Source organism: Onychomys torridus, chromosome 3 (assembly GCF_903995425.1).
Source record: "Onychomys torridus chromosome 3, mOncTor1.1, whole genome shotgun sequence".
Lineage (NCBI taxonomy): Eukaryota > Metazoa > Chordata > Mammalia > Rodentia > Cricetidae > Onychomys > Onychomys torridus.
In genome coordinates this window covers 55,461,164-55,487,937 of record NC_050445.1, presented here as the reverse complement: position 1 = coordinate 55,487,937, position 26,774 = coordinate 55,461,164, and the positions used below count along the sequence as shown (strand labels likewise).

The 26,774-nt window shown below is 36.5% G+C and overlaps 1 protein-coding gene across 1 annotated transcript in view; it reads right to left on the bottom strand.

The window, feature by feature from the left end:
• Bmt2 (base methyltransferase of 25S rRNA 2 homolog) overlaps window positions 1-26,774 on the bottom strand; it is a 50,172-nt gene that overhangs the window by 5,389 nt on the left and 18,009 nt on the right. The window contains exon 3 of the mRNA XM_036182311.1: window positions 14,644-14,814. Within this exon, the coding sequence (XP_036038204.1) occupies window positions 14,644-14,814 (171 nt within the window). The remainder of the gene's footprint in view (window positions 1-14,643; window positions 14,815-26,774) is intronic.

Here is a 26,774-nt window from a genome sequence, read left to right as displayed (position 1 = left end):
GTTGATGTGGTTACATCTATGCATTCTATGGTAAAACAAAAATAATCTTTTTATAAAAACAGTTTCGAAGTGGCTGTAAAAAGTGAGGCAATGTTTTCTACTTCTTGAACTGTTTAGTATCTGGCATACAGTGGACTCCAGCAGCTTTCTGAGCATTTAAGATTCTGTAGTATTCCTGCCAGGAAGAAAGAGTCAAAAAACACCACTCTCACAGAAGAAAGTAAAAAACAAACAAACAAAACAAATGGTAACTTTGTGAAAATAATTTTTCTCTAGCAAAGACTCCAAAAGTGTCTTAAACCCATACAATACATCTTGAGGACTATTGTATAAGAAAAAATAAACTCCAATTCTCAATAGTCAATAGAATTGTATCTTTGGATTTCACTTTAATTTGTCTCAATGACTTAAATGAACCAAAGGAAAACAATAAATTACATATATTCCTTTAAATCAGAGAACTTTCTTATTGTATGCAAGTATTTGTCATTTCCCAAACTAGCAGAAATTTAATCAGAATGAAGTTCAACATGGCTCTAGGCAGTAGACAAAGGCCTCTGTTAGTTGCAACCCTACATTATAAATAAAAACATTAAAATAGTATGACTGTTTCAAATTTGAACATATGCCACTTTAATGTTATAATAATTTTCTCTACAAAATTTATGAGTACACATTGGGAAAAGAACATAAATAATTGTGTAAGAACAGAATGTTGGTATTTTTTGAAGGCTAAAGTATAGAGACTTGTCTAACTTTCTTCTAGCATTTACTTTGGAGAGGTTTTAGACTACAGATCTAAAAGTGCTGTTTTCGAGAAGAAATGAAATAAGGGGGTTATATATTCAGCTAAGAGCTTGATGTGCTAACATTTTATATAAACAGTCATCTGTTTTATTACAAATCATCTATAATGCACTTCTCTACTATAGTACACAACACAAGACAGTACCCAAAATAGGAATCAATTAAAAAAAACTTTTGTCAATAAAATGTAATTTTTAGAACTTATCTGAGCAGGTTATAAGAGTATAGAGGATTAGCAATTTCTCCAAGTGGACTCTTCCCACCTCACCCCTATAAAAATCAGGTAAATGTCAGCTTCTGCAACAAATAGCCAGAAACCTTTTCACTGACAAGAACTGCTCTGGAAACTCAAGAAGTGACCTTCTGTGCCATGGCTGATCTAGGTGAAGGCTATCATATGTAATCTGGATGATGTCTATAGCAAATAATCACTTGTAAACTGAATTACATTGGTAGTCTTTGAAATATGAAAATATTGAAGGAAAATAGAAGCCAGCAAATTCTTGTGGCATAAATTATAAAATGCTCAATCAGAGTAAAAAGTGTAGCCAACAACCAGAGAAATGCCTAGCATAGACTTGTACAAGTTTGAGTATCCCGATGTCAGCCAGTTAGAACAAATGAGAATCTATAAATATGTAATATTGTATATACTACTCAATAACTATTCTAACCCTTCCTTGAGGCTATAGTTAAGCACATGAGTTTTGAAATTAGAGATTAAAATAACAGAAACATTGATCTGTCTTTTAATATGTAATATGGGGAAAGCAGGATAAAATTAGACAATCTATTTAATGTTTAATCACTGTCTGGTACATACACTTTTTTAAAAGGCAGGGTCTGGCTATACAGTCCCAGATGACCTAGAACTTATTCTGCAGTCAGCTGGCTTCTAGCCCAGGATGACCTTCAACTCATGATCCTTTTGCCTCAGCCGAGTGTGACAATTACAAGCATGTCCTAGAATGCCAAGTTCTTTGACATTCAAAATTAATATTAACAGATCAAGCAATAAAAAATATCATTATCCTTTACTTAAAAAGAAGAAGCAACGGAATTTACTGAACATGTGTTATCCTGTGTTGATATTGAGGTAATGAAAATCCTTGAAAAATTTAGCTCTAAAAATGCATTAACAGGTAAAGACGTGGATGAGTTAGGGAACAAAAAACTGCATGTGGATATATAGTTACAATACTGTTGGATTACTTTCTATTTTCAGCATATTTGCTAATTCTTTGTGTTGAACTGCTGGTGATCAAAAATTTCAAATTAATAACATCTTATGATATGTCAGTGAGTTACTTGTGAAAGCGATATACTTAATGAAGCATGCAATAAGCTTTCTCTTAGTATGTTAACAATAAGACTATATAAAACAGACATTGAAAAAGTTTCCCGCTAATACTAGAAATAACATCAAGTTATGAGGCAGTGTGGGAGGGCAGTATCAGAACTTCAAATCATCTGTGATAGCTGATCAAATACCTGTCTAGATATCACAGAGGTATTTCTTAAAGATAAGATTAGTATTTATAGCAGAACTCTGAATAAGGCTGACTGCCCTCTACAAATGGGCAGGTTTAATGCAATCAATCAAAAGCTAAGAGAAAAAGAACAGAGTTGCCTAAAGAAAAAGATTTTTCCTTCAGATTGATTCCAGACTCAATCTGCAGCATCTCCCATTCCCTGGGTCCACAGCAAACTAAGTATGCATGACAGATTCCAAACTAGGCAAAATGGGGCCAATTTCTTCAAATAATTTTTCTCATTGTTTGTATCTAAACGTATTCCATTGATTTTTTTTTAAAAGAAATTCTGACTAAAATGCAATCCCAATATAGTCTTTATATGTGATAGCTCAACTTCTTGTCTGTCATGTTGGCTACCAAAGGGACAAAAGGGAATTCAAACCCCAGAGGAATGATAGTCAAACCTACTGTTAAGTCTCCTTGCAGTATACTATAATGTGTTGGCTCCTTGTCCTGGAGGTAAGTCTGAGCAATGAGCATAATTTCTTAAAAGGAGGCATAGTCAGCAGGAGTACTAGTAATTTTTATGGATTATAGAGCTCTCATGACCACAAATATGCCTACACTTTTAAAGGTATTTATTGCTTTTTCTCTTAACACAGTTCATATCTTTTTATACCATATTTTAAAATTAATATATCTGAACTTCTGCCTTAAGGTTTCTTATATGCTAAACATAAACATATTTTTCTTTGAGGTTGAATGTAGTTCACTAGTCTAGCATGCCCAACAACTAGGGTTTGGTTCCCAGCAATGGGAGAAAAAAAGGTGTTTTACATTTTTAGTTTCAAAGCAAATACTTAAATTGATCTCGTTTTCACTCTGGGTAGTTAAATGTAAGTCTAGCAAAACTGGATCTACTATCGTGTTGTTACTAGAAGAAGCTAACTAGTAGATACTGATACTGGATCATTGTTTTTTAAAAGTATATAGATTTTTTTTAAGGAGAGCATTTTGAGTAGTTAATTCTTCAACATTTTAATTTCCGTCTCTTTGGAACCACTTGCCATGTTTGTAGAGTTCCATCCTACTCCCAACACTCGCAGGCATTTCACCTTACTGAATGATATACAGACTGAAGAGAGTCCAGGGTAACAAGAAAATGAAGGCTAGAAGAGTATTAACTTTTTCTGTTAACAGCCTCAATTCATCTCCATGTTATAAAGCCAGAGTTAATACATCATGAGACCAACATAACTGGGAACTGGTGGGATACTTCATTTATAATTTCTTCTAACAGAGAATACATTCACTGAATTACTGAGTTCCTTTACACATACAGTAACTATGTTTTTGCTAGGCACAGCAGAATATCATGCCATTTCTAACATCTCTGCAGGTGGAGCTTTTCCATCTAATACAGTGGTTAGTTAGGAAGCCTAGAATGGTCCTGAGCTAGGCACTAAGTTCACAACTTCTTTCTTACCTTTGCAACTTCTGTCAAGCTCTAAGGAAAGTCTGGCATTACATAACAGTTCTCTTGTAATTAGGAGAGAATGGATAATCTTATAATCCTATGAATTCTTTTAAACAGACACTTCCCCACATTTTCAGAACTGCTATTATACTATATGAATTGAACCTACAGCTAATACAAAACAGAACAGAAATTTTTGGAGATAGGTTTTTCCTCTTGAGTGGTTTGGTTTTTTTTTCCCCCAGAGCTGAGGCCTGAACCCAGGGCCTTGTGCTTGCTAAGCAAGTGCTCTACCACTGAGCTAAATCCCCAACCCTACCTCTTGAGTGTTTTTAAGGCAAGCAGCATTATTTAGAAGTTGTGCGGTTGAGGAAGACAATTCATCTGAAAGACTTGACTCCTTCACACTTACATTTATAGTTTAAAAGTTCTGTACTGTGACAGCTATCATTGATGGCTTAAATAAGAAATGTATATAAGTAATAACTTTTTGTTGAAGTCCAAAAATCACTTCTCTAGAGAACTGAGAGAAAAATCCAGAGCTCTTCATATTTATGTACTTTCACAAACTTCACCTAAAGGCTCACACTTCATTTTAGTTACGTTCTTCAGAGTACTCTTCAGTTTCAAACATAGCATTTTCCAGAAATAACTATCCTCAAGTCTTTATTTTATTCAGTTATGCCCATGTTTATTTTCTCATTTATTTAAACACAAGCTGAGTATTTGTATGCTAAGCATTCCATAGGTTTCAAGATAAATGATAAGACAGTCACTATCCTTCAATTACACACTGCAGTAATATTACTTAGGGTATTGGTATACAAATACACTGCTTTCTGAATTATTTTTACAAGTCCTTCTATACAAAGAATCAAACTGAGTGCAGATGGGAATTATAAATAAAAAATGGAAAGTAATATCATTTCCCAAACCATAAAGGTTATTCTTGAAATTAAATGTACATATTCTTCATCTATGTATTCTTCCATACAGCTACTCAGTCCTGAGAAACTGGCCATTATTTTTATAAGAATAAACTGAATGCAGAAGGTATTCTAAAGCCTGGTGCAGGGAAACACCTCACAGTTGGGTGAAACATGACTGAAGATGTCTGCTGTTTTGGCAATCCACAATCAGGTAGGGAGTCTTCATCAACTACATAACACACAGGGGAACCACTGGGGAGAGAAAGGAAGGCTCTCCAGCAGTTTGTTTGGTAAAACAAACAAGGGCAGATGGAGGGCTGAAACCCCCCAGGGATGTTAATAATTTACAGTTTCAGTTCCTCTTGTAGCACTTTAAATAGGGGCAGCATCTCATAAGCTTCACTGTAGAAGGTTTAGACCTAAAATATATGAGTCATTGACTGAAACTGGGTTCTACATTATAGATCTGATCCTGTATAGACCTGAGTACTAGATCTTCTAAGTATTTAAAAATTCTCATGCTCAAGTGATCTCTCTGTCTCTGTCACACACACACACACACACACACACACACACGTAAGGTATGCTTTCCTTACTTGATTTTCCTTTCTTTTCAAACTTCTTCCAAACAATAGTAACAATATATTTTTTCAAAACACTCATAACTGCACAAAGTGTAGAGAGTGAGAGACTTTAGAAAATTCAATTCTAAGTGGGATATCTCCATCTAATCCTTCCCCTCAGGGCTCAAGAAACTGCTGAAAATGAGGAAGAGACTGTAGGAGCCAGAAGGGATCCACAAAGGAAACAAGATCTTCAAGATATAACAGGACTAATGCACATATAAACTCATAAAGACTGTGGAAGCACATACAGGGCCTGACAGGTCTAAGCTAGATAGGGTCCCAGAGCTGAGATAGGAGAGAAATGGACACAAGTCCCCACCCTTAGCCAGACGCTATCTCCAACTGATAAGTACTTGCAAAGGAAAAATTAGTTATCTCCACTGGAGTCTCACTGGTTATACAAACCACTTAAGGGAGGGCCCATGCCCAACAGTAGATGGCCAAGACAGAATGAACTCAATAGTATTTTTGGAGGGATTTTGTGTCTGTGTGTGTGGCTCATAATGCTTTGTGCAGCCATGGCTTTTAAACCCTACAGGTCTTTTGCCTGTACATTGTTTTCTGATTTTGTGTTTTCATGGGATTTCTGTGTTTGCAAATATGTATGTCTCTGGGACTATGTGTGTTTCTTGTGCTTTATCTTGGGCTCTTTTTATTATGTTCATTTACTTGTTTTATTTTATTTCTGTTTGTTTTTATCTATTATTATTATTATTATTATTATTATTATTCTAATAAGAAAGAAAACAAAAGGGTGTGGATTTGGGTAGGTGGGGAGATATGAGAGGAGTTGGAAGAAATACACCATAACTAGAATATAATGTATGAAAAAAATATTTTCAATAAAAAAAATTGGAGTTTATGTTTTTCCCTACATACCACTGTAACTTAAATTTTTTGCAGGGTCTCAAATTAGAATAATGCCAAAGATAGCAGCTTATTTGCCATCTCAATAGAAACAGTAAAATCTATGAGTACTACTCAAAGCAGACTGCTGAACTCTCAGTATCACATTCACTGTGCATTTAACTGAAAGTTAAAGTCAACTGTCATGAATTGTATGGATTATAAAATATGTACACTCTATTAGAGATGTATTATTTATTTAAGGCATGATAATTAATTTTTTTCTTTTGAAAAATTTTCTTATAGCTATCCAACTTCTCTATTATTTCCTAACTGTTATAAATACCACTTTCCAGGATATTTTTGAGACTGGATCTCACTGCAGAGTGCCAGTACTTCCATGCTTGGCTTCCAGAAATGTGTGCATGAAGAACAGCCACCAGCACTCAGAGCAGCTTAGTCTCTTTGTCTAAGGGAAACCATTCTGTCCCAAGTGTTTCCCTAACTATGGATCATGAAGAGCATCTCTAATCTAAAACAGAGAAACTTGAAATGCTCCAAAAGCTGAGAATGATTGAGCTCTGGATATGATGCCTTAGGTGGAAAATTCCACAACTGATCTTCATGGCAAGTCACAGTCAAAAGCATAGTGCTGCTACATGTTATAGGGTAACAAATTCCAGGCTTATCTCTACGATATCTTATTGGATATGTATATAATTCCTCAAAAAGAAAAAAATCAGAAATCTAAAGCACTACTGTAACCAACCATTTAGATAGTCAACCTGTAATATACTTTTTTTGTATTATAACTTTTAAAAATAAAATTCCAGAATGGGTAGCTTGTACAATACGTAATAATATTCTGAAACTTTCTTTTTTCTCTCTCCACTCAACAGAAAAGAACTGCACTTAGAATTAAAACAAAAATAAGTTAGTTTTTCTACCAAGTCTCCATTGTTACTATCTACAACAAACCACAGATATTATTTTTTGAATTGTACCTTGCTTTCAGTTGCTTGTTTGGGTTAGTATTGGGCACTGAACTTAGGGCCTCATGCATGCTTGGCAGGTGTTCAATCATTGAGTTCTGAAGCTTTCTAAGCTTTCTATCTCTATAAATATCTTATACTTGAAAACTACTATGTATATTAAGTAACCAAAAACAGTAACACAGAAATATATAGTTGAAAAATTAAAATATAAACTAAGATAGCTGTAACTCCACATACGTTTGTCTCATTTAATATTATACTTTCCTTTTAAAAATTTTAACATTTGTTTTTCCCGATTTCCTTGTTACCTCGCAGGTAACAAACTACTCTTTTAAGTGGCTAGAAACGTTTCATTCTTAAGGGACATCTAGATAGTTCTATTTCCTTGCTATAGTAAATAGAGGAGCAACAGACACAGATATGCAAACACCTTTGTGATAAGATGTGGAATACTCTGGATATATGTCTATGAGTAGAAGAGCTGGGTTATTTGGCAGTTTTTAAATAAATTTTTTTTGAGGAATTTCCATAATGACTGAATTAATCTGTATACCCACCAGCACTGAATGAGAGGATTCTTCTTTTCCCATGTCCTCTCTAATACTAGGCAGATTACTTGATGATAGTTATTCTGTCTGGGATGAAGCAGAATCTCAAAGTAGTTTTAATTATCCTTCCTTAATGACTAGCAAGTAGTTCTGAATAGATTAAATTCAGTCATGCATGCAGTGTGGACCCACCAGGATCCAAAACAAAGCTCCAACCTCAAGTCCACACAGATGACCCTGTTTAGCCCCAAGGGACACAAAGAAAACAGAAAGACAGAAGACACATGCATGTTAGCAAGGGACACAACAAATGGGAGGAGGGAGAAGAGACAGTAGGGTGAAAGCAATCTGAATTTATCATACTCATGTATGAAATTTAATTAATAAGAAATTTACAAAGGAAAGTGATCCTCATGAGGATACAAGTAGGTGTTGACTAAAACTGTAATGTTGTATCTTACTCTTTTATCATGCCAGTTCTGTAGCCCCTACATACATCTGGGCAGGAGCCTGAAGGCTACTCTCCACCTTACAATTTTGTTAACATGATTACGTTAACATTAAAATATTTATTAAGATGGCTCAGGATAATGAAAAATCAGGTCACTACACAATTAATATGTGTTGTAGTCAGCTGGGCAGAACTCCCAATCTGCATTTCCAGGTATTTTCCTCTTAACGTTTCCATTTACCATCATTCTTGAAGATTGCCTTTAGCCTACTAGGAACCTCCCAATTGAACTTCAAATCACTAAAATGTAGTTGTCACCCTTAAAGGTCAATGACCTCTTAGTTGTTAGATCCAAGAACAGTCAGTTAGTTTGTATCTTATTAGCTTAAAGGTCAATGACCTCTTAGTTGTTAGAGCCAAGAACAGTCAATTAGCTTGTATCTTATTAGCAAAAATAGCAATTTGTTACTTCAAAAGAAAACACTGAAGACTCTATTCCTTAAATTATCTTTCTATAGTTTTACCCTAGGTCTCACTAGCTCTGTTTACATTAGATCAAACTACATTAAATTCCAGTTACCAAAGTAATAGTAATTTGTTTTAGGTAGTAAATCTAAATGATGCTGGGGACATAGTTCATAGAATTACATTAGCTGGGTGGTGGTAGTGCACACCTTTAATCCCAGCACTTGGGAGGCGGATTTCTGTGAGTTTGAGGCCAGTCTGGTCTACAAAGCGAAATCCAGGACAGGCACCAAAACACAGAGAAACCCTGTCTCTAAAAAAAAAACAAAAACAAAACAAAAACAAACAAATATATATATATATCTAAGATTAGCAAATGTTTAAATGATTTAAAACTCTTACTAAGAAGGATTATTTACTTCACCTGTCCCTCCAAACAGTACTACTTTGAGAGAAAATGCTTTGTAGTCATGAATTTCCTCTAAATACAGTCTATTACAGAAGTTTGATCATGGTTCTGGTTTCATGATGATTTCCTAACTGAGTTATTACCCAAATGACATTTGAATCTGTATCATCATTACTACATTCATTCTCAACAACCAACACTTTGAAAGGTCAGAGCTTTGGGATTTTACATATTTCTTCCAATTTTTAAAGAGTAGCTTGAAGACTAAAGGGACATGATTAACGCATATTGCATGAATATATGAAAATCAAAGAATAGATAAATTTAAAAGACTTAATACTATATGCTCTTCAATTTATCTATTCTTTAATTTTTATACATTCATGCAATGTATTTTGATCATATCTCTTCTCCCACCTTCTCTCAGATCTTCATATGCTCTTCTCTTTTATAGCCTACTGCTGGGTGGTGGTGGTGCATACCTTTAATTCTAGCTCTAGGGAGGCAGAGGCAGGCAGAGTTCTGTGAGTGACCAGTCTGACCTACAAACTGAGTTTCAGGACAGCCAGGGCTGTTACACAGAAAAACCCCGTCTCAAAAAAACGAAACGAATAACCACACAAACAAACACAGGGAAGTTACAGCCCATCGAGCTCCGTTACCATTGTCAGTATGTGCACAGACACAGGGCCATGTACTGGGACCCTTCCTCCAGCGGCAGCCATCAACTGTCAATAGTTCTCAGGGAGGAGTGGGCCCTTGTCAGTCCTTCTTCCCACTTGTGCTGGAATGCTGCCTAGCTTGATTTTGTGCTGATCTTGTACAAGCAGCCACAGATGCCATGAGTTTACGAGTATACTCATCCTATCACATTCAGAAAACATTCACAACAGTCCTTGACCTCCTGTTTTTATAATCTTCCTGCTCTATCTTCCGTGGTGCTCCCTAAGCCTTGTGGGTAGGGGGTGATCTAATAGAAGTCTCACTTGGGGCTCAGCACTACAGACACTTAGTATCTGTACTTTGCTAAGCTGAGAATCTGTGTGTCAACCACCATTTACTTTAATAGGAAGCTTCTCTGATGATGGCTGTGAAGGTCTCTGTTTGTCAACACAAGCTAGAGCCATTTTGGGAAGAATCTCAATTGAGAAAAATCCCTCCATCAAATTTGTCTGTGGGAAAGCATGAGGGTGGAGGAGAAGTGCATTTTTGTGATTAATGATTTATGTGGGCAGGTTCAGCTCTCTAGGGACAGTTCTACTTCTGGACAGGTGGTCTTGGATATTAGGAGAAAGCAGGCTGAGCAAGCCATGAGGAACAAGTCAGTAAGCACCATCCCCCATAGCCTCTGAATCAGTTCCAACCTCCAGCTTCCTGACATGACATCACTCAGTGATGGATAAACATGGAAGCATAAACGAAGTAAACCTTTTTCTCTCCACATTGCTTTTGGTTATTTCCTTTTTTTAAATCACAACAACAGAAAGCTGACTAAGAATGCTGTATTAATCTGCATGTATAAAGATAACATTTAGAAGACAGGTCAATGTTTTGTCTATTTGTTTACAGCAGACTCAGTATGTTAGATATTTCATATTTCACCAAGGTTATCAACTAAGGAACTACTAAAATGAAGAAAAAAAACCTGTCTTCCCAACTGTTTTGAACATATTAAATAAGTATAATTATTTGCATTATGCTAACATATAAAATATTCAACATGTATTTTTAACCAAGACAAATTGTGGAAGATGGTGTTACAAATTTCCATTTAAGTACTGTTGTGGCAGAACTGGCTTTAAGCTTTATAACATACATTGTTTTAAATCAGAATTACTATGTTGATAATTTTGCTAATGTTCCTAATTGGTATTTACAAACTTAACTAATTGGCATTCAGCAAACTAAACAAAAACTTTTACATTCAAGTTCAAACATTTGTATTCATACTTTTATATATCAAAACAAGGTATTTACAGTTTATTCCAGTGATGATAGAGAAACAACAAAACGAAACCATAAAAACACTCAATGCTGGTAAGTTTGGGCAAATGGGCACTTACTGAACTCAATTCAGCAATCATGTGCAAGAACCTAGAACCATCTATCTACAATGATGGTATGTAGACAATCCTACCCGGTCTTCTACTCCATTTAGTTAATAGATAATCATATAGGTCATGTGTTTTTCTTAGTATCTAAGAGATTTGGATCATTATACTGAGCCACACAATAGTGAAATATTTATGAAGACTACTAGGCAAAAATGAGTGTTTTATTGGCACAGAAAAAGTTTATAAAATTCTATATGGACATAGTGTTTACTGCATAAAAACTCATGAATGCCCTGCAGAAAGCCTGAGAAGAAGTGCACTTAAAATGTAACCAGGGTTGAGGATTATTTTCTTTTAATTTATAACTTTCGCATACAACATTTTCACATCTTCATTTTACTGGTAGTCAGTGATTTCTCTAATAGTGATTTCTAATAAGATATAAGCACTGCAATAATGTATAAGAAAAGTTAAACAATACTGGTGTAGTGGTTTGAATAAGGATGGGGCCCATAGGCTCATCTAATTGAATGTTGGGGTCCTAGTTCTTATGGTGTTTGAATGGAAAAATGCCTAGACAGAGTCATCTTAGGCAAAGTCACTCTAAATGCTTAATGTTATATAACGTAAATTCCAGCTTTAACAACCATGTTTAAATACTTTAAATATTAGAAACTCTACTTTCCCTTTTACAAGTAAGTCCAAGAAGATAGCTGACCATGGCAAAGGCTGGCTGTGATGGTTAACGTTTAACATTTGACATGGCAGGGCCTAGAATCTCCAGAGGACAAGCCTGTGCACCTATCTAAAGGGGATTGCTGAGATTAGAGATCAGTTTAGCATCTGGGCATGGCTGTGAGGGATTATCTACATTAGATGACCTGAGGCAAGAAGACCCATCTTAACTGTGGGTACCCTAGCACTGAGCTGATTTCTGGACTCCATAGAAAGAGAAAGCATTCCTCCTTCTCTGCTGCCTCAAGTCCTATTGCCATGCCTTCCCTAATCAAGAGGACTGGCTGTCCCTTCAGCTGTCACCAACAGAAATCCTTCCTTCCGTTACCCTCTCTGCCAGATAATTATCACAGCATGGAGACAAGTAACTCGGCATATCAACAAATCTATTCTTCAAGAAATGACTGTAAGGCTGCACACAGCCATGAAAAACAAATATCCCAGGGATTTAAAGGAGAGCCAAGCAGGGTGACAAGCATCTGTCAGGAAAAGAAGCTGGATGCAGGGTAAGAGCACTGAGGATCTGTGCTCAGATTCTTCCAGGACAAATCTGGCTGTGAACCCGGAGCACCTTCACTGCTAGAGGGGGCTGAATGGTTTGGACCGTGGGTGGAAGATTTTACAGAGCATTCTCAGTAAACAAAGCAAACTGGGTTGGAACAAACAGGGACAAGTCAGCAGGCATGCTAGTCTCAGGTTGCTACACTAGTCTTGGTCAGGCTGAGCTTCAGACTAGAAGATAAATCAGAAATTTAGCATCAAGATCCTGAAAAAAGAAATACACAGAGGAACTAAATAAGCCCTCCCCAAGACTATGGCCAAGAAGGCAATGTAGAGGACCTTCACGAGGGAATGGCAGAATGTGAAGGGTGAGGCTGGTTTGCAAAGTGTTTAACTGTCTTCCTCAATCAACACATATCCTGGCCTAGAGTATTTGAGCACAACTTCTCATCTATCAGTGTTTAATCATTCAACTATGGAGGTACAAGTACAAACCCTAGAAAACCGGCTTAAAATAATCAACTAAAAGAGAGGCAACACAGACATCAGCATGTACAAACCACAAAACTTGAAGATCCATTACATCTAGGGGAAAAAAAGAAACGAAGGAGGGAGGGAGGGAGTATGGGAAGGAAGGACAAAGGAAAGAGAGGGGGAGAAAAGGAGGGGGAGAGGGAGAGAGAGAGAGCGAGCGAGAGAGAGAGAGAGAGAGAGAGAGAGAGAGAGAGAGAGAGAGAGCGCGAGCTAGTGAGCACACAACCCTATTCCTTGACTTCCTTCTAAGGAGAAAATCCAAATGACAAGTTTTGTACTGCATTATGAGCAACGTTCAACTGCCAACAGAACACTGAAAATATGCAAAGAAAAATAAAAAAGTGTGGCCACATTTAGCAAAAAACAGTAAATAGAAGCTTACTCAGAGTGAGTGAAAATTTGAGATTTTGCAGAAAATAAATTCAAGGCAATGATTGTAAAAGGGCCAAATGGGTATGAAGTATACATTTGTAGTCTCAGCTACATGAGAGGATGAGGCAAGGATTGTTTGAGCCCAGGAATTCAAGGTCACCCAAGCGAGCAACATATAGAGATCTCATCTCAAAACCCAAAATTTTAAATGCATTTAAAGAATTAAAAGAAACTATGTTCAAAGAATCATTGAGAAATATGACAGAAGTATACAAGGGAATCTCAGAGACTACTAAAGAACCATATAGAAAATGGCGAGCTAGTGCTTTCCACAGCTACCTGTTTCAAAGTAGCTATATGAGTAATTATTCTTATCAACATTTTATTTATTTGCCAGTATTGGGGATTGAACTTAGGGCCTCACAGATACTAGCCAAGTGCTCTATCACCAAGCTATAGCCTTAGACAACAACTTAAACATATGTTAGCTATTTCATGACATCTAAGATACAAGATGTTTGATAAGTCATTACAAGCTTTGCAATAAACTTAAGGTAAAGGTGACTTATTCTTTCCTAGTGAACTAATCAATGATGTGTTGATTTTATTTAGATGAAATTACTCATAACTAGATAATACTTTGAACATAGTATAAGGTCAGAGTAACCAAATAATGCTATGCTGTGGCATCAACAGTTCTGAAATTATTTAAGAATTTAATTTTGCTATTATCAGTTTTCAGCATTGGTCAAGAATGTTTCTACAATTTTCAAACAATTAATAAAGTATTATATGACAGCAACTGAAACTAAGATACATAATTTTAATTAACTAGACTATAATACTCATGAACTCACAAAGTTTATACCTGCGCGCGCACACACACACACACACACACACACACACACACACCACCACCACCACCAGCACCACCACCACCACCACCACCACCAGCAGCAGCAGCAGCAGCAGCAGCAGGTATACTTTCAATTCAACAATAACATGATGATAGTTGGTCAGTATTGATACTTTTTTTTAATTTGTAATTCCTTAGTGGCTAAATACTTTAAACAGTTTAATTGGCTTTCATTGCTTTGATTTTTCATAATAACATTTAATTGTCACAACATATAACTGTCATAACATTTAATAAGCCAAACTTTTCTCATTTTTTAAGGACAACATATGCTACAGGAACACAAAGATTTCATACACTTCTTGAAATTGTAGGATAGTTTTATGCTTAACAATATTATAAACTTTTACTTCTCAACCTTACATATACCAGAGGAGAAAATAAGCATCCCACCTGAGTACTGACCATTACACTATTGTACAAGGTGTAAACCATTTCTTCCCACTATTCACATTAACACAGCTCCCTGGGGAAAAGCTGACTGAAACAGAAAATATACTTACTCAGTAATAAATTCAGGGCCTGTAAAGCTGAGGTCTGTTAAGCGGCCTTCAAGTTTCGATGGCTCGCGCACGTGTAAGGCTGGCGAGGGCTTGGTGGCCAGTGCAGCTCTCTTTTCATCCTTCTCAAGCGCTTTTCTCTTCCCACCATTTTGGAAATACTCTCTGCATATACTAAGGATCCAGACAAAGTTGGGTTTTAAAACATTAGGTGTGATGAAGTAAAATAAACTAACAACAACAATGAAACACCCTTCATTATTCAAGGTGGGAAACTTTCAAGTTGAAAGGTCCTATTTTAAAAGGTCAAATATTACAGTGATGGCTATTCGTGGTTGTTAACTTGACTACATTTGGACACGTGGCTGGCCACACCTGTCAGAGATGTTTCTTGATTGGCTCATTGAGGTCAGAATGCCCAACCTAAATCCCCATTGTCTGAGGTACAAGAACCACCTTAAATCTGGGCCGTGCCCTCTGCTGGCAGCTGGTAGGAAGGACAGGGAAGAAAGAAGCACTGGTTCTTTCCCGCTTGCCCTTGGGCTCCCTGGCAAAGTCCTTCATTGGTATCAGAGCCTGCTTCCTTGGGATCCTAACATATACCAAAGACTAGCTGAGATACCCAGCCTTCAGGACTGAACGACTACTGGATTTTTGGACTTTGTGTTGGTAGGACTGTCATTGCTGGACTAACTAGACAAGCCACTCTAATACATCCCTTTTACTAATTTATTAATAGATTAGACAGAGAGATCCATTCTATCAATTCTGTTCCTCGAGAAGCCTGACTAATCAACTACATTATAATTTCGAAAAGCATTATTATAAAAATGTTGAATAGGTTGGCTCGTAGATAGACATCACAAGTATGATGGCTATTCTTGGTTGTCAAACTGACTGCATAACTAAAATCCAAGTGGGTGGACACACCTGTGAGGGATTTTTCTATCTACATCATTTGAAGTGGAAAGATCTACTTTGAAAAGATACCCAGTGTTCAGTATTTTGGTAGAAATAATACTGTGACAATGGCCATCCTACCAACAGCAATTTACAGGTTCAATGCAACCCCAATAAAACTAACCACAACATTCCATATAGAACCAGAAAAGACTCTGGATAGCCAAAGCCACCATGAGCAGGAAAAACAACATTGGAGGGATCACTATCCAAGATGTTAAAATATATTACAGAATCACAGTAATAAAAAACACTATGCTGGCAAAAACCAACATGGAATAAAAGCCCAAAAGGAATGAAATAGAAAACCCAAGTAGAGTACCCATAACTATAGCCATCTGGTAGTTGAGAAAAGGGGCCTCAAACCATATACTGGAGAGAAGATAGCATCTTCAACAAATGTTAAAAGTACATACAGCCCAAGCCTGCTCTTGGGATCTTTGGGTGCATGGAATCATCTCCCAACAGTTATCTTCTGATCTCCCCTTCCCATAAATACAAATAAAGTAAAAACTGTGGGTGAGGGAAGCAGAGACTATGTTAGAGAAATCGTACATAAGAGCAACTAAGAAAAACTGAAGCCTGAGAGAAGAGAGCCTTGTTTCTTGTCTCCATCTCTTTTCCTGTTGCTGTGATAAAATACTCTTGACAAAAGCAATTTCAGGAAGAAGGGGTTTATTCTGTGTCACTGTTCATCATAATTAGGAGTCAAGGAGCCCGACACAGTTGTTCCCATTGCATTCCCACTCAAGAAACAGACACTAGAGCTGACATGATGGCTCGGTGTGTAAAAACAAGCAGCCGGGTCAAATGAACTGGAGAGGAAGAAATAAAACTTAATGTAGTCAGAAGATACTGTGAATATCTGGACAACCCAAGAGACTCAATCCTGAACTAACACAAACAGTAACAAAAATGAGAAGTATCCATAAACGTGTTCAAAGAAATACATATACTAGCCTGTTAGAATATGTAATGAAAAAGAAGCTCATATTTATAACAACACAATGTTAAGGTGCCTAGGAATAAAACAAAAGATATGCACAACCACCATAGAGAAAAGCTTGAAATACTGACTAAAAAGTAAAAATCAAAAATCAAAAACCAAATGAAATATATTTTTCATGGGCAAGATGATTCAATATTGTGAGGCATCAGTTTTTGCAATTTATAATTTCATATCAAACAATTAGAAAAATAAGTAAACCAACTTATTCTAAGGTATAAAAGGAAAAAACCAAGAATAAAGAAATTTTGAAAAAGTACAAGGGTGGGTAGTATAAATGACATAGAATGATATTATGTAAATCTATGATTAAAATACTGACAGTCATAGACCAACAATATACATAACTAAGTGAGAGAAATTATAAAACAAAATCAACTGTGAGGTAAACCGTAAAACATGTATGTATCAAGCTATGATACTGTGATCTAGTTTTTTGCATAAGTGGTGTTGGGGAAATGCACAAATCATATGGGGGAAAGTTATTTTAGGAGGAGAAAGGAGAGTGATATTTCACAACAAACACCTGATAAACTCCAAACAGGTAAATACATAAATACACAAAAATGAAGTTACAAAAGTATTAGAAGAAAATATGAGTGAATAATGAGTAGGAATCCCTATAGTTTGCAACTCAAGAAACTTTTTCTAAATGTATTTGAATTAGCACAGTAAGGAAGGATGTTTATAGAGTATGGTGTGACATTTCAATACACTGATACTCTGTACAATAGACTTATAGTTCTACTTTAAGATATAAGAGTGGTACAAGGTATGGAACACTAATTATGTAGTCCTAGTCAAAAAGCCAATCATCTCAAAACCCAGGAAAAGTCAGATTAATCTGGTCCAGAAGTGGGGAAAAAGATGGAGTTCTTTGAAGACAGGCAGGAGAAATTTTCTAGTTATTTAAGAGAATTATTGTGTTCATACTTTGAGCTGGCTGGATGAGACCAAGGGCAATCTCTTTTATTCATCTAACAGTTAAAAGGAAGATCTCAGGATAGGTCAGACTTCATAATTATGAGTCAGTTCTTTATAACCACACTATATATCCATACAGAAGTCCAGAAATGTGTCATGTACGTGCACACACACACACACACACACACACACACACACACACACACACACACACACACACCTTCTATTTCTCTGGGAACATCTAACATAATACCAAATGGCATGATCTCCATTAAGTAAAAAAAGGTAAGAAGCAATATATAACACACTATCACCTATAGTTAAGAATAGATATTGGAGGGCAAATTAGTATAGACACTATAGAAATCAGTGTGCTGGCTCCTCAAAAAATTAAGACATCTACTACCATATGAAAGGACTGTATTCCCTACCACATGTTATTTGCTGCTCTATTCACAACAGCTAGGATGTGGAAACTAATGACTGAAAAATGTAATAACTACACATTACAAAATTTTATTATCTGTAAAAAGAATGAAATGATGAAATCTTCAGGTAAATAGAGATGAAAAAACATTTCAGGAAGTACAGTAACCCAGACCCAGAGAAAGAATGTTCTATGTTCTCATTTATATGTTGATATTAGCATCAAATTTTTAGGTCTGTATGTTTAACTTAGAGTACCTGTAGAATCCAGAAAACTAGAAAGGGACCGATGCTGGGGATGGGAAAGGAAGCTCTTGAGGGAAGACTAGAACATGGGTAATATGAATGGGGGAAAAGAATGGAAAGAGAAGTTTCAGTGAGAAGAGTGACAGGAAGGGAGGATTAGAGGGGAGAGCTGAGGAGGGAGTGGGGGAAGAAATAACATGAGGGATTTGAAAAAGCCATATGAAAACCTACTATTTTATAAGGATCAAATATATATTTTCAGATAAGAGGTTAATGGAGTTATTCTCTACAGGGGATTCCTTGCAGAAGCCAAAGTGCCAAATAGAAAGCCTAGTGATATGTGTGGGATACCCACTGGAAATGTTGAGTAGTGGTGTCCCAGAGACCCCATAAACAACAGGGGCTATTGTTCTTGCTCTTGACTGCTCACCAGAATTAGAGGGTAAGATCCTACTGCTAAAGACACCATAGACTTTGGTCACAAGACAGATAAATCAAGCTACAAATGACCAAGAAGATTCCTCCATTCTAGCTCATTTTCATAGCATTAGAAGTTGCTATGTAGGCTGCTGGGGGACAGGGGTGAAAGTCACCAACACTGTGAACTACAGTAACAAGTGGCATGGCAAGATATGCCAACTGGTGCAACAGTAGCACAGATATTGTGGGAGTAACTAACTATTTCCTGATGAAAGATTTAAGACCTGTTCCACGGGAAGAAGTCTGCCTAGTAGTGTAAATCGGACCAAGAATCCGTGCCTGGGGTGCATACAAGTCACAGGTGTGAACTTATTATAATTCTGCTACATGGACATAGAATCAAACTACTAGTATCATAGTTCACTATCTATTGTGATAAATACAAAGCCCAAAGCAACTTGGAGAGGAAAGGGTTTATTTAAGCTTACATGTCCTAATCACAGTTGATCATGAAGGAAGTCAGGAAAGGAGCTAAAGGCAAGAATCTGGAGGCAAGAACTGAAGCAGAGGCCACTGAAACATGGTGCTCACTGGTTTGCTTTCCACAGCTTATTACATACCCCAGAACCATCTGCCTAGGGGTGAAACTGCCCTTTGACCTGGGCCTACACAATTCAATCAGGAAAACGCCCCATAGGCTTATCTACAGGCTAAGTCAATGGAGGCATTTTCTCAACTGATATTCGCTCTTCCCAGATGACACTGACTTGTATTAAGCTGACAAAACCCACTAACTAGCAGGCCTATATAAATGGTGATTTTACATAATATTTTAAAATTATCATTATTATTATTTTACATTTTACCATGGCATTTCCTTACATATGCACAATCATATTTTACTCTAATTTGCCTTCCCTCATGCCACCAGAAATAGAATCTGTGTTCCCTTCCCATTATCCTCTTTCTGGCTGCATCACACACGTATGCACACATATGCGTACACACTTACTTGTAATTTTAAATCTAGGCTGTGCATCTGAGAGTAAGCATTTGGCATTTGTCCTTCTGAGCCTGGCTTATTTCACTTAACATAATGATTCTCCAATTCTGTCCATTTTCCTGCAAACACACATTTTTCCTTGTGTATGTGCACATCTTCTTTATCCATTCACCTACTGGTAGACATGCCAACAAGTTCCATTTCTTGGCTACTGTGAATAGTACAGCAACAAATGTGGACACACAACAATCTTTGTGTTAGGTGACTTCAGGTACCAAGGAGTGGTGTAGCTGGGTCATACGACAGTTCCATTTTGTTGTTGTTGTTGTTGTTTTTAACACTTTAAACTTCTTTAAAAACTTTTTAAAAAACATTTTGGGCTTTTTAAACACTTTCATGCCTATTTCCTCATTGGCTACTTAATTATTCAAACCTATTATTCTCTTTCTTGCCTCGTGTGGAGTATTTTTAATATTTTGATCATGAATGTGGAGAATTTCCATTTGTGGTGTTATCAGTGCTCCAAAAAAAAAAAAAAAAAAGGATTTTGAGGATGTTCAATCTCTCTCCCCCTCTGCCCTACTCTCTCATGTGTTTCTAAATCTCTTCACAAAAATGAAATGACATAAAAGACATCTAGCTGCCTGTATTACATTATTTTCAAATTCTTCCATTAAAAGAAAACAGGACTCTGAAAAATTAGATTGTAGGTCTCAAACAAGGAAAGTAAAGACTTATTTTGTACTGGATAGAAATAAATTGCTCATAAGCAATGTGAGAACATAGAAGCAAGCTTTGATTCACTCTCATTGGCTAGATGAAATTATATGTGTACCCAATAAGGAAAAAAAGCCAATAACAAAGGGAAAAAAATGACTAAAAGATAGAATTAGTGAAAATATGACACTACAGTGATATTACAGAAACATTTTCAAAACCTCACTTGTCACAATTCTACAATTGTCTACTCCATACAACTTAATAATGTAAAAATTGGTCAACAGAAAGAATTATAAATAAATAAACATAAATGTTTAAGAACATATAATTACGCTCTATTTATAAAGAAAATGCTTAATACAAAACAATGACAGTAAGTAAGTGTTAATGAATGATACACCTTTAAAAAAATCTTAACTTTGCAACTGCAAATGTGACTATTTAATAAACAGAAGTGTTGGGTGGTGGCACACACCTTTAATCTCAGCTTTTAGAAGGCAGAGGCAATGTGAGTTCAATGTCAGGTTCATCTACAAAGTGAATTCCAGGAGAGCCAGGACTTATATAGAGAAGCCCTGTCTCCAAATACCAAAATAAATAAACAAACAAGTAAATTTATTTCAAGAGCTTTAGTTAAAGACAGAATTGATCGACAAGCCAAAATGTCATTTCATATATTACTAGCTAACTAAAAAGAAAATCTAAGTTCCGATTTGAAGAATCTAGAGGCTTCACCACAATCAAGTGATAGCATGTCTCATAAAGGTAAGATCCTACTCATAAGATGCAGATGCAGATGCAATTACATCTATTAAGATTTCTTTTTGCAGCCAAGTGGTGGTGGTGTACGCCTTTAATCCCAGCACTCAGAAACAGAGGCAGGTGTATCTCTGAGTTCCAGGCCAGCCTGGTCTGCAGAGTGAGTTCCTGGACAGTCAGGGCATAGAAAAACCCTGTTTTAAAAAAGAAAACAAAACAAAAGGCTTTCTTTTTGCAAAAATGTTTGAGTTGCAACAATCCTCTAGAGCAGTGGTTCTCAACCTTCTAATGCTATATGACCCTTTAATATAGTTTCTCAGGTTGTGGTGACCCTGAACCATAAAACTGTTTTTGTTGCTACTTCATAACTGTAATTTTGCTACTGTTAGGAATTGATGTAAATATCTGTTTTTGAATGGTCTTAGGCTATCCCTCGGAAAGGTAGTTCACCCCTACCCCCCACTCCGCAAAGAATCATGACCCATAGGTTAAGAACGACTGCTCTGGAACCAACTTTCAATGTACAAGAAATAAACAAGATTGTAAACATGAATAAATAGCCAACAAGAAGAAACAAACACAATGAATCCTGAATATAAGCAACAAAACTGGTTTAAGATTAGAATACAGACAATCACAACAGTTTCCAACTTCTGTAACAACAACAACAACAAAACAAAACAAAACTATATAATCTAAAACTGATGTATTTTTTTAAAAGCCTGGAGGAGAGAGGATGCAATGTGGCTTAACAGAATGAAGAAACTACAAAGCAGCCTCCTTTCCTAAATTAGAGAGCACAGGAAGGAGGAACGTGCGTTGCAATGTTTCTAAGCATGAAGAATCAAAACAGGCTTGCCAGAGTCATGGGATCCTGTAGTGGCAGAGCTTTCAAGGGATGGTCACCACACAGACAGGTTGGAATCTTTAAAGAACCAAACTACAGATATAATTCCTCACATACTCTTTCTGATTCTTGGGCAGCAGCAGCATGAAAGGCTGGGAATGGAACAAAAAAGCAGAGAAGAATTTCTGTGTTCTCTCTTGGGCTAATACCTCAAAATCTTAGCTCATCTTCTCCAAGAGCTGTCCCTGTGCATACACAGAGCATTCATTCACTCACTCTCAGAGAATCCAAAACCAAATGTAAACTGACACTTTCTAAAGAGGTAATTTAGCTCCATTCCAGACCAATTACTACTGCTGATGGATGAAGTGTTCTTTCTTTCATCCTAGCTCCTGTATCAGAGAAAAAAAAAAAAAAAAGGCATGTCTTTTCTGGGGAAAATATTTATACGAGTATCTTTTAAGCACAATACAAACCACCACACACACACAATGAAACAGGGGAAAAAATGGCCTATAACCAAAAGAAACAGATCTGCAGCTAAAATATGATAAAGTAAGCAGAGAAAGTCTTACTTAACTATTACAAACATAGTAAGCAAAAACAGAGGAAACAGTCAAGTAATTTTAAGAAATTTGAGAAAATTAATCTTATAACATTTTTCAGTAATTGATAAGATACTAAAGAAGGAAAATCAGTGAAGAGATCTAAAATACTTGAACAATGCAATTAGCCACTTTTAAGTAACAATCAAAATTAAACTATGTGAAGTTTTCTAAAAAACTGACGTTTTTACAAAAACTCACTATTATAAAAACAATGTAAGAATGCAGAGGCATAACTACCAAGGTCTAACTTCATTTAGGAAAAACTTAGAACTCTGTGTTAGTTATTGTTCTACTGCAATGATAAACCACCACAACCAAAGCAAACTACAAAAGAAAGCATTCAATTTGGGATTCATGGCTCCAGAATGTTGGTCCACAACCATCATGGCCAAGAGCAAGAAAGCAGCAGGTAGGCATAGTGCTTACATGATGAGACAACCATAAGGCAGAAAGCAAAAGAGCAAGCTAGCAAGAGAGAGCATGAGCTTGCTAACTGGCAATGACATAGGGCTTTTGAAACTTTTAAGTCCCACCCACCCATAGTGACACACTTCCTCTAAGAAAGCCACACCTTCTAGTCCTTTCCAAACAGTTCCATCAATTGTGGAGTAGTAATCAAATGTATGTGCCTATGGGGCCATTCTAATTCAAATCACCACTAAATTCTAAGATACATTTGGAGACAGTAAGAAAAAAACCTGAATTTATGAATTAGGTATTTTTAGTAAGTTAGAAGATTATTGATAATTGTCTTAATGATACAGAAGAATTTTCTCCTTAGGAGATGTGAGTTCAGGAATAAAATGGCATGTTATCTGTGAACTGCTTTCAAATTGTTCAGGAAAAAATATGTTTATGTATCTTTGAGCATACACATAAAAAATGCTTTACTGAAAATTTACCTGTACCTTTATATGTACATTTTGCTGTGTTTTATTATTTCATATTACATTTGAAATCTAATTATTCTTCTTTTGTTTTGTTTTTTGAGACAGGGTTTCTCTGTGAAACAGTCCTGGCTGTCCTGGAACTTACTCTTTAGACTAGGCTGGCCTTGAACTCACAGAGATTCACCTGCCTCTGCTTCCTGAGTGCTGGGATTAAGGCCGTGCGCCACGACCGTCCAGCCTACATTTGAAATCTAATTATTCTTATAAAAGAAATCCACCATTGAATTATTTCAACTAAATGGCCAATAAAAATCTTAGCAAAGTAAATAAGTCAGTCTTATTTCACACATCGAATTTCTTTAAGATTTTAAGCATAACTAAATGGAAGCAAACTTTTGCCCAACTGGTATTGAAGTCCATATTAGCTTTGAAAGTAATACTGATCTCTTATAATTATCAAGAGGGAAAGCAATGATACATAATTAAAATTATATATAACTACAAATTTAATATTGTTTTGAAGGCTTTAGGTTTAAATAAAGACACTATACAACCTACAATCTCTCTTACACACACATTTTGTTCTACATCAAGATCTCAGTGTAAAGCCCAGGCATGTTAAAACTCACAGCTTTCCTCCTAAGTTTAAAAGCATGTGCCATCATGGTAGGCTCTGTCTTTGTTGGTGGTGTTTTTTAAATCCACATCTTGTATTTGACTATTGTTCTTCAGAAGTCTGAGTTAAATTCATATCAACTATTTTTAGCAGTTTGACCTAAAAATAATCTTTTTCTGAACACAAGATAGAATGCCCCTGGGAAAAAACAAACTCAAGGAAAAAGAAAGGTGAATGCAAGGCAGATTTATTACACAAGTGGAAGGTACAGTGTTCCTCTGAGAATGCCACACATCCAAGTGCACTGAAGAAAAACAGGAGGAGGGGCTGCCTCCTAAACTGTAATGAAAGCCAAGTAAAACAGTGATGGTTCTGTTCTGTTGCTGACTAGATGACACTGGAACATCCCATTACCAGGGAGCATCTAGCCTAGTAAGATACCTCTTTTGTTTCTGAACTGGGGGAGGGGGGCAAAACAGCCAACTCTATAACCATTTTCTCTACAGAGCTAAGCAAATGAAACTAAGCAGTTAATTACAACACCCCATTTTTCTTTTCTCTTTTTTGGGGGTGAGAGGGAAAGGGAATCCTTGCTTTATTTCCCCAACTGTACAATTCTTTGTTTCACAATCCACTGTTCTCATTTTCTCATTACTTATACACACACACACACACACACACACACACACACACACGTGAATGTATGTGTCTGTACATATAAATATATGGTTCTCTTAAAATTAACAGGGAAGTGAATATATATAATTTAAAATTAAATTTTGTATAACAGAAATTTTAATATTGTGTTGAAGCCTTTTTGGCCAAATTAGCTTTAGGTTTAAATAAAGACACTATAACCTCTTTTACATACACATTTTGTTTTAGATTACACATGCGCACATGCACAACTACTACTAATTATAGAAAAGTTCGTGAAATTGAGATTTAGAGGAGGACATGGATGAGTTGGAGTGGGAAGCCACTGGGGTAGAAAGGATGTAAATAGAGTACTCAGGTATAAGACTCGCAAAAAACTAATATATGAAATCTCAAAGTATTAATTTGCATTTCCCTGAAGCTAAGAATGTTAAAACTCATTTAAGTGTTTTTCAGCCACATGTATTTGGTCTTTTAAGAATACTCCTAGCTAACAACAAACAAAAAACCCACTCCTAGTTTCATGACTGATATTTTAATTGGATTATTATTATTTTTTGATGTCTTATCATAGTCAGAATGGCTAGGATTAAAAACAACAACGAAATCAACAATCCAAATGAAGTAGATGAGTAGATGATGCAGAGGCTGTAGAGAAAGAGAATATTTACTCACTGATGGTGGGAGTGCACACTGGCCAGCCACTCTGGAAGTCAGTGTGGAGATTCCTCAAGAAGCTAAAAGTAGGTCTACCACAAGATGTAGTTATTCTACTCTTCAATATATAACAGAAGGACTGGATCTTACTACAGAGATGCTTGCTCATCTATGTTCACTGCCCCTCTACTCACAATAGTCAGAAAGTAGAAGATATCTACCAACTGAAGAATAGATAATGGAAATTTATATAGTAAGAGGGGGGCCTGGGGGAGCCCATTTTCAGGTTTCCTCGTGGCTTTACCCAGCAGGTCTGCATAGAGAGGGTGAATGGACCATGGGCTTGAGTGCAGGTGTCTGAGGTGGTCTGCACTTGGCTGTGCATCGGGAAGGCCTTTTGCTCCACCCCTTGGTGTTCCTATAAATACACTTGGGCAGAGACCTGTTGGAATAGGTTCCAGGCCCTCTTAAGGCTATCCTGTATTTTCTATCTTTATCTCCCCTCTCTATATCCTTCTAACTAATATTTCCTGCTGCTCCTACTCAAGAGCACTCTGGGGAAATGTGAGGGTGGTGGGTTGTTCTCCCACCCCACATATGTGTATGTATGAATACTGTGTGTGGATTTGCTTGGACTTCCATTCATATGGTCTCCATAACTCCTGTTTCACTGAGCATCTAGAAGGGAAATATCTTTCTGCAGGATATAATCCTAGAAGGTAGGTCAGCTGAGAAATCACTTTGGAATTTGAAACCGAGATGGGAGACAGATGCAGGTTATAGGGGTAAATGTCATATATACAATGTAGGGATCTAAAATGCTTTTGTTTTCTTATGTTGTGAAAAAAGAAAATGTGGTACACACACATAGTAGAGTATTACTCAGTTGTTAAGAAAAATAAAATTTACAATAATTTGATAGAAATGGAAATAATTATGATGGAGGAGGTAACCCTTCCAGTATGGTTAATCCGGAAGGACAAGCATCGCAGGTTTCCTCTCATATGTGGAGCTCAGCTTTAAAACTTTATATAGTTATCTTTCATTTGGAATACCCACAGAGGTTAGGTAACTTGTAAGGGCCATTGGGAAGAAGGGATCTTTTCAAGGAGTGGGTAACAGAAAATAGCATTACTGAGTGAGAAAGTTGAAGAATGGAATAGGAAGGATTGGATAAGTGGGGGACAAGAGAGCAGGGTAAAAGAGAGAATATGGGGAAAGATAACTAACACTGAAGGCCTTTTTGGAAAGCAATGTAGAAACCTACTATGTAGAAACTTTCTAAACTGTATGCACAATACAAAAAATAGTTCCAGAGGAGTTAAGAATGGAGATGGGAGGCGACATGGGCACAATACCCAACTAGACACAATATGCTACCAAATAAAAGCCACA